The sequence below is a fragment of the Papaver somniferum genome, chromosome 10, assembly GCF_003573695.1.
Source record: "Papaver somniferum cultivar HN1 chromosome 10, ASM357369v1, whole genome shotgun sequence".
In the NCBI taxonomy this organism is placed as follows: domain Eukaryota; kingdom Viridiplantae; phylum Streptophyta; class Magnoliopsida; order Ranunculales; family Papaveraceae; genus Papaver; species Papaver somniferum.
Genome location: NC_039367.1, coordinates 12852287 through 12861428, shown reverse-complemented (window position 1 = coordinate 12861428; position 9142 = coordinate 12852287). Strand labels below are relative to the sequence as shown.

The following is a 9142-nucleotide window of genomic DNA, read 5'->3' as shown; positions in this document are numbered from 1 at the left end:
TGGACAATATGCGGCTTGGAATGGAGCCGTTGGCATGGTGCGGCTTGAAGTGGAGCAGCGGACAGTGTGCGGCTTGGACTAGAGCCGTTGGCATGGTGCGTCTTGGAGTGGAGCCGCGGACAGTGTGCGGATTGGACTAGAGCCGTTGGCATGGTGCGGCTTCAAGTGGAGCCGTGGAAAGTGTGTGGCTTGGACTGGAGCCGCTGGTAGTGTGCGGCTTGGACGGAGCCGCTGGCATGCCGTTGGTACAGTGGCGTGGATGTCATGGTTGGCATGCCTTTGGCACGATAGCATGGCTGGCATGGTTGGCATGCCTTTGGAGCAGTGGCGTGGCTAGCATGGATGGCATGCCTTTGGCACGGTGGCGTGGCTGGCATGGCTGGCATGCCTTTGGCACAGTAACGTGGCTGGCATGCCTTTGGCACCGCAGCGTGGCTGGCATGCCTTTGGCACCGCATCGTGGCTGGCATGCCTTTGGCACGGTGGCGTGGCTGGCATGGTTGGCATGCCTTTGACACAGTGGCGCGGCTGGCATGGTTGGAATGCCTTTGTCACGGTGGCGTGGCGGGCATGCCTTTGGCACGGTGGCGTGGCTGGCATGGCGGGCATGCCTTTGGCACGGTCGCGTGGCTGGCATGGTTGGCATGCCTTTGGCACGGTCGTGTGGCTGGCATGCCTTTGGCACGGTCGTGTGGCTGGCATGCCTTTGGCACGGTAGCTAGCATGAACGAAGATGATGCCAGCCAATACTAAGGGGTCTGCTGAGGAACGTAGTTTATATATATATATATATATATATAAAAAGGTACCCAGTGAGTCTTGTACTGGCAGGGTTCCGGAATTTATAGCGTATTTGGGATGGTTGTCGCATCCGTGAGTCTGGGTAGATTTCACGTAGACATATTGAATGGCTCAATAAATGTTCTAGTGGAGACATTGGTGTTTACAGACCTGTTTACTTACAAAGTGACGTCACGTCAGATTAAGATTTTATGATTTTATTTCTAAGCTAAAAACCACCATCAACAACAGTGTACCTAGCTTTTTTATCAGAATTTATTATTTCAATCAATCATAAATGTAACTGGATTTATAATTTGGATGACAAAAAAATTAAAGATTTTTATAGTTACAAGTTTTCAGGAGTCAAAATAAGTCTTCTCATAATTTTTAGCATTTATCTAAATCATTATGGAAAAAAATTATTCCGTCTTATTTCTAATAGTTTTTAGCATCATCACAACATAATAAAAGCCCATCTTCATCTGGTAGGTGAATAAAGATTTCAGGGATTTTGAGACCTCTCATTTTCCAATACTGGATATGAAAGAAAAGTAATATATTCCTTTCAGCTTCAGTTCCCCACAAAATCCCTTTCATCCTGATTACACAGTCATGAACTATTGTGTGTATCTTTTTTTTATTCTTTTTTCTTTCTATCCTAGTCAGGTCCCACTTCATCATAAAAAAATTCATTCCTCATAAACCATATTTCAACCATAAGAGTGTATGAGCTAATGGTCCAAAGTTCTTTTATGGCAGGGCTAGATTGTTTACTCAGTTTTAAGACATCTTTAAAAAAATAGGATTAAGAAAGTGAAAAATACTCCTAGCCAACTCCAAAGCAGCTTACTGAAATTTCAACTATAGAGAATGCGGGTCATTGTATCCATATCATTATGACAGAAGTAGCATCTGGATGCAAGCTGAAAGCGCCCTTTTTTTTTGAAATTTTCATCAGATGAATAGACTCCCCCTAGTAATCTTCCAGATTTTAGTTGAAGTAGAAGATAAAACAGCAGGATGCCAAATCTTTTTGTACCAATGCAACTTAGGCAATCAAGGGTTAATTTGCTTGGCAGTATCAGAAACCTTGAACTAACCAGAATTTTTGTTTCTCCAAATAAGCATATCTTCTCCAATTATAATAGCAGGTAACTGATTGGTATTAAAGAACTGAAGAAAATCTTCCTGAAAATACCACTGACCATTCTCAATCAGATGACTAACCTTCAAGTGAGGATATGAAATCATGTAAGGATGGTTATGATTTAACTTACTTAAAGAATTATCAAACATCCATATATAATTCCACAGCCATTATCAACCACCCATCAATTGTTTTCATTGAAAAAAGGAATGACCCACCCAGGGGCGGAGCAAGCCTATTGTAAGGGTGGGCAGTTGCACTCCCTTCCCAACTGGATTCAAAGCCTAATATAGGCCCAACAAGATTTGGTTTTTATTTTTTATATATAAGCTCATTTTTGATCTTTTTCACCCCCTAAGAATTTTTTTTGCACCTTATAGCAAATTTTGCACCCCCATCTCATAGTTTTTGCTCCGCCCCTGGACCCACCTAATTCCAGGCCAAACTGCAGATTTCTTATAATATGATTTTGTCAGGTATGAGCATGTTTTTCGAGAGGTTAATTTCGCAGCCGATGCAATGGCTAAAAGGGCCTTTGATCTTAATGTAGAAAATCGAGTTACTTATGAAGGCATGCCTGATTTATCACTTCTATTAAAACTCCTATCATTTCGTATTTTCGTTTCAAGTAGTTAGTAAGTTTTGGGATATGTTGCGCCCTCTTTCCTTACTCTCTATGCCCCTTGTATTTTATGTAAAGTTCGTTTTTCTTTATATACCCTTTGGATCGACAAAAAAAGTTAGAAAAGACTTTGTGTAGGGAGTTAACATCTTTAGAAAATTTTTAACTTGAGAACTTGAACCCATAGCTTGTTGGAATCAGTGCACAATATTATTCAAGCTAGCTATCTAAGTAAAGATAAATTGAACTTCTACAGACCCCTGAATGCCAGACCTCCCATGTCTTTTGACTCGCATATCTTATGTCATGCAAAAAATTGGCACCTTTAGTGGATGTTAATTGATTTTTGAGATTCTTAGACATCCAAAAAGCTCTCATTTGACAAAAGAGAACTGAATTAAGCACATGGTTCACCATTTAGTTGTTTTCCTAGCTTGATTTAGAGCTTCAGAGGACCAACTAGCCAATATTTTATCAAAGTAACCTTTAATTGCATTAAAAGATTCTTGTTTGGAGTGATCTAAGATCATGGGAGAACCAAGCTACATGACCTTAAATCTCATAGTTTTGACACCAAGAATTCATGCCAAAGTACTAGCAACTTCATGCATGGTATATTTACTACAATTCCTTGAAAATTTCTCCAAGTTTATTACTTATCATGACTGAGCTGAACTTCTGCAAAAGCTGGAGAAAACTATTCACATGTGGAAGATTATATTAAGTGAACATCAAGCAGCCACCTATGAAAAGTCGATGAATAACAGTTGGATCTTGAGAAGCCATTTTAATGCCTTCTATAGTCTTGTACACTTGATTAAAATATAGCCAGCCATGGAAATCCTTGTTTTCTCAAATTTTGAGTGCAAATTTTGAGATTATAATTTACAAGTTGAAAAGGAGCCCAACCACTCAGAAATTTGGAGGGGGCTTACTTAAAGAACCCTCATTTGGGGCATACAGGATAATTTCGGGGCATACATAATAAGACAGAAACCGGGTTGGAAATAGTGTTTCTAGGGTGTCCCTTATCCAACCTATTTTCATAAATACAAAAATACCCCTGAATGATTAGTGGTTAATTAGAGTTAACTAAATTGATTAGTTGTTAATGATTGGAGTTAGGATTAGAGTTTGATTTAGGATATAAATTTTCTTTTTAAAGAGAGTGAGTGAGTAGAAAAAATAGGAAGAAGAAGAGGAGGAGTAGAAAAAAACTTTTTTTTCGAGATTTTTGTGATTGTTGATAGATGTGTGATCCAAATTCGAGTTAGGAAGGTGAATCTTCATCACGTAAACCTAAGAAAATACATATCAATTACGGTGGAGATCCGGAGATGGCTTATTTGTTGGATTATGAAAATGATTTTACCCAAACTCAACTTTTTTCTCAAGCTCAAGATGATGACTTTTTGGAGCCAAATCCCGAAGATGAGTACATGGATGAGGAACCCAATGCTAATAATACACAGGTATGGTTGTAGACGTTGTTTAATGTCCGTTTTGTAGCTTGAATCACCAAAAGTTCATATTTTTATAAGTAGATCGGCGCAACAGAGTTAGGTTCGGCCGACATTAAGTATGCCGAACCTTGGTGAATAAGAACAGTTCGGTTTGTACGATTGAATTCTTTATAAGCCGAACTGTCCTTCAATTATTTTCGCGCCAAATATTTTCCACTGTTCGGCTTGAATAGGATGTGCTAATATAAGCCGAACCATATACACAAATATTTATGAGTTACAGAGTAATGTTCGGCTCACACATGATGCAGCCGAACCAATATGTTTTGTTTTCAAATGTTTCAAGTCTGATGGTTCGGCTTATAATATTAGTCCACCATAAGCCGAACCCGTATATGACAAGTAGTTCGGATTTATAAGTCAAACTACGAGTGAGCCGAACCTCTAGCTCGGCTTTCAAATTGTATCGCGAATGAGCCGAACCTAACCCAAAACCCATGGGATATTGTTGTAGATTGTTCCTGAGATGGAAACTATGAAGGATCAACCACCGCCTATTGATGTCATTCATGAAGATACTAAAGATCACTTCCAAACTGACTTGGTAGGTTAATTTTCAAGTATGTTGTATGCAAAATCATTAATAAAACTTAACTTTTGTACTTGTGGATATGTAGACGTGGAAAACTAAAGAAGAAGTTGTTAAATGGGTTGAGAAACATGCTTGGAAAATCAATTGCATCCTAGTTAAAGGTAGACAAAGCCGAAAGGAGCGGATTGAGATGATTTGTGAGAGGGGTGGGAAGAAAATAAGCAAAATCTCTCACAAAAGTGGAAGGGTTTTAGGATTAGAATTTAATTTAGTGGAAGGGTATTAATGTAAATTAAACTATGCAGAGGTATTATAGTAACTTAAGCATCATTAGGACACCCCTTATAAACTATCATTGGATGGCATAATAAGTCTGTATATCCCGAAATTATCCTGTATGCCCCAAATGAGTATTCGATATAAACGTGCATGTGAAAAACAGAAATCAGAGGCGACCATGTATTATTAGTCATTAATGAATATACTTCAAACAAATAGTTGTGATGTTTGTGCATGTTGACCATCAACTACATATGCTTACCTTATTCCATTGTGGCAAGGCTGTTAATGGGTGTCGATTTACTTGGCGGTGTACCAATCCAAAGACAGTCTTATATATATTTTGGTACACTTCCAAACAATTCGGTACCTCTATTTTTTGCATTGTGGACCATTTTTCACGGAAACCATACTACTACGTATAAAATGTACATGCGCCGCTAAATGCTTTCAATAGCTAGTTTTATAACCAAACACTAATGGACAAGATAGTTCTATAAAAACAAGCTTACCATCTTTGTATTTTACTTTGAGAAATTTGTGACCTAATGCATGTTTCAAAGTCAAAACTTTGTTACAACACAAGTTTCTTTGAAAATATCAAATGCATGCATTTGACTCTTTGGCAAGTACTCCCTCCGTCCCCTATATATAGGCGGAGTGGTAAAAAATTATAGTCTTATTAAATAGGCGGACTTTCAATTCCAAGATGGGTTTTTTCATATATTATCCTTATTTATCATAGATAGTTATAAACATAATTAAGTTTTGTTTCTAATGTTGGAAATTGTAAAAAGAATAAAACAGGAAAGATGATGGAAATGTAGAAAATCAATAAAATTTCCTATTCTAAGAGAAATTCACTTTTCCGCCTATATATTGGTGACGGAGGGAGTAATAACTTGCTAAGTTTGATATTCAATCATGCAATGGTTGACTCGGTCTTAACTCTAACAGCTATTACCTCATGCTAAAATTAAACCCTAGTATCAGCTAGCAACTTCGCGGTAATCTCACAACATAAAAAATGATGTAGTCAAGATTTCAAATCTCATTTGGTCTTTCGTTGTCACGCATCTTCTTTCTTCAAATCTAATATGGTGGCTTCTTTCTAAAAATTAATAAAAATAAAAACAAACTTAATATTCCGCAAATTCTTCAAAGTAATCAGTCTTTAGTTAACTAGTACTACAAGTAATGCAACATTCATTTCTATCGTGCATGACTTAAGCCTCTTACCTGCAACTGTTTGAACAGAGACTTGATTGCTACAATAAATTGTGATGCAAACTACCCATTTCTGCATTCTCAATCACACTGCTCATAAACCTTCCATTCACACAAAATCTCTAATATTCTTTTCCATCCCAAGGGAAATAATCGCTTTGAGTTCGAACAAACATCCTTCAAACCATCATGGCTAGACTAGTACTCAAGTATTTTCTTCTTTCTCTGCTCCTAAGCTGCATCATGTTTGCTTCATCTCTACAAGCTCGTCAGTTGCATGTTTTGGAGTATGGTTTCAACTGTGATGACGGAAATGTGATTTACGAGTTCACCAACAACCTGGATCTAGGAGCAATCAAGAAATCAGGACCTAGCCCAAGGGGGATCGGTCATCTATCTGTCGATACCATTGGTGACAAGAAATCAGGGCCAAGCCCTGGGATTGGTCATTCTTACATCAATGGTATTGGTGGAAGGAAGACCTCTGGTCCAAGCCCTGGAAAAGGTCACTAATGGTGGTGTGGAACATCAATAATGATTTATCATTCATTTATACCTCAAACAAATTGCAGTAATAGAGTAGCATGTAAATCATAAATATGAACCATTTTTTTAAGAGCACACATTACGTAAAAATGTAAATCACTGACAAATATGAGATAATGATACATAAAGAAGAATGCTTCTCACTTTCTCATGCTAATTTCCATTTCTAGCAATCAAAATCCAATATGGTTGGCTAAAAAATAGCAAGAGCAGGATAGAGTTTAACTCAAGCACTAAATGAAACCAAAGAGAGACAGAAAACTCATGGAAGATACAAACAAAGGGCTCAAAACTATCCACAGATAAGGAAAACCAAAAAATGCTGGGCATCCCCTAGCGTTTTGCCACAAGACACCATGTCATATCTTGGTCATGAACCCTACAGGTCTTGCACATCTACACGTCTTACGACCTCAATCAAAGGTTGCTGTAAGGTTTGCATGCCAAAAGGGAACAACATACTGTTTAACATCCTAGGACCGCGAAACAAGTTTCTCTTAAACCTAGTACTAGGCCAACACACCATATCCCCTATGTCAAGTGAGTGATGAACAGAGGTCAAAGATCATTCAAAGAAGCTAAAGCAGAAGTAGCAAATTATTCACATTTATCTAACTCACGATTTTCTCTGGTTCCTTGACTATGACCAAGTTTTGCTGATTTTAAAGCCATCCAGCATATCCTTCTGACCTATGTCCATGAGCATCATAAATTGACCAAGATACACCTACCAACCTAGTTACCAAGTACCAACCCTCTCTTCTTTCGGAATTAAAAACAGAACACCACTGGAATACAAGGAAAACATTATCTTCATTTAAAATTCGTGACACCAAAATCTTCAAAGATTAAACCAGTTCATAGATAAGTTTTACAAATTCTAGACTGACAAGAACCTATTTACTTACCAAAATCCACAAAATCAGAATGCGAAAGTACTAGAAATCCCACGATGAACATTCCAGAACACATTCCCAGCATCATCAGCTTTACCTGTATCAACAGCAATTGCACCAAACAAACCCCTAAAACCACCACAAACAACTGGTGGAGCTGAAGAATTCCCTTTCACAGGAACCCTAATTATATTCTGTAGTCCTAACCTTGTTCCTTCAATTGCACAGGTATTCACTTCAGTTACCTTTGTAATCTGCCTGTTTAGATCTCTAACAGAGATATCAATGTCTTTTTTCAAACAGTTGAGAGCAATTGAAGTCTTGATTACATCTAATCCTAAATCGCTTAATGCTTTGTTGTTTTCTCCGGAGTATGATGCATGAGTCATTGCTCTTCGTAGGAGATTAATGTTCTTGAACTCATAACTGCAGTACAAAAATAGAGTGATTTAGGGTTTGACGCCTGCGTGAAAGAGTGTGCTTTCGTGATTAGGGTTTAAATAACTTACCCGATTCTTTTTTGAAGAGTTTCAAGTGAAGTTGAGAATTCTGATGAGGTCAGTTGTGAGTTCTCGTACTGAAGCTGATCAGTAACCTGTAAAATTTTAAGAAAATGGTGAGAATGAGAGGAGGGGTCGAGATAGAAGGGGTGTTTGTTTAATTACCTGAAAAGGAAGGGAGAAAGAAATTGCGATGGATGCTAGAGAGAAGATGATGAAGAGTTGAAAGTGACGAAGGGACTTCATTTCTTCTTATAAATTGCTCAGTAAAACTGTGAAAACGATTATCTGATCACTAATGAGTGAAAATGTGGAATGAGGGTTTTAGTTGAAAGGGAAAGTGAATGATATCTCGACGTTCTGTTTCCAATGAAGAAGCTATAGGGGTGTGAGAGAGAGAAAAAAAAAAGAAAAAGGTGGCGAGCACATCCAAATCGCGGATTTTACCCAACCCGTATTTTGGCGGGTGGACTTCCTATCCATCTCTCGATGGAATGAACGCGGGTGAAATCCTTAGAGCAGTTCTTATGGCAATGGCCAAACACAAAAATTTGTTTAGCCAGGTGGATGGCCAAACTGGGTTTTCCACTATGAAAAAGCGTCGGGCGTTGGACTACCAGACGCGCGACAGGATCTCAGACTCGGACGTTGGAAGATAGAACTCGGACGTCAGTAGATCTGACATGGGCGCTCGGTGTGCTGACTCGAGTGTTAGAAACAAAGTCGTCAACGGTCAGCTCTCTAACGCCCATATTTCCAACGGTCGAATTTCAAATCCTATAAATTCCTTCCATTGATTTCATTTTCAGTCACACCACTTCCATTTCCTTCTTCTAAAACTCTTCTAAAATCAAAAATTTCTAATACAATATGAACATAGCTAGAAGAGCGATGAGCAGTATAAAGAAGAAAAGAGATCGTAAAAGTGAATCGACACCGTTGCCTCACACAGATGTAGATTTTTCTCAAAATCGAGAAGAAGAGTTTGCTAACCCAAGTATAGTTGTTGCTCCATTATTAGTTCCAGGTCATGTGTCGGGGCATCATGAACGATCTGAGGATTATCATGTCATGAGAGGTGAATTTT

General features: G+C 38.4%; 1 protein-coding gene across 7 annotated transcripts; it reads right to left on the bottom strand.

The window, feature by feature from the left end:
* Positions 1-6025: 6025 nt before the first annotated feature.
* On the bottom strand, positions 6026-8432 carry LOC113316577 (protein NUCLEAR FUSION DEFECTIVE 2). Of its 7 annotated transcripts, none has more exons than XM_026564734.1 (4): positions 8221-8432; positions 8065-8150; positions 7568-7981; positions 6026-6622 (listed from the first exon to the last, which is right to left on the bottom strand). In XM_026564734.1, exons 1-3 carry the CDS (start codon positions 8299-8301, stop codon positions 7582-7584), a joined length of 567 nt encoding a protein of 188 aa, XP_026420519.1. In that variant the 5' UTR covers positions 8302-8432; the 3' UTR covers positions 6026-6622; positions 7568-7581. The 7 variants fall into 7 exon arrangements, with proteins under 7 accessions (XP_026420519.1, XP_026420520.1, XP_026420521.1 ...); XM_026564735.1 differs by having other exon boundaries at positions 6026-6609; XM_026564736.1 differs by having other exon boundaries at positions 6026-6597.
* Positions 8433-9142: the final 710 nt, after the last annotated feature.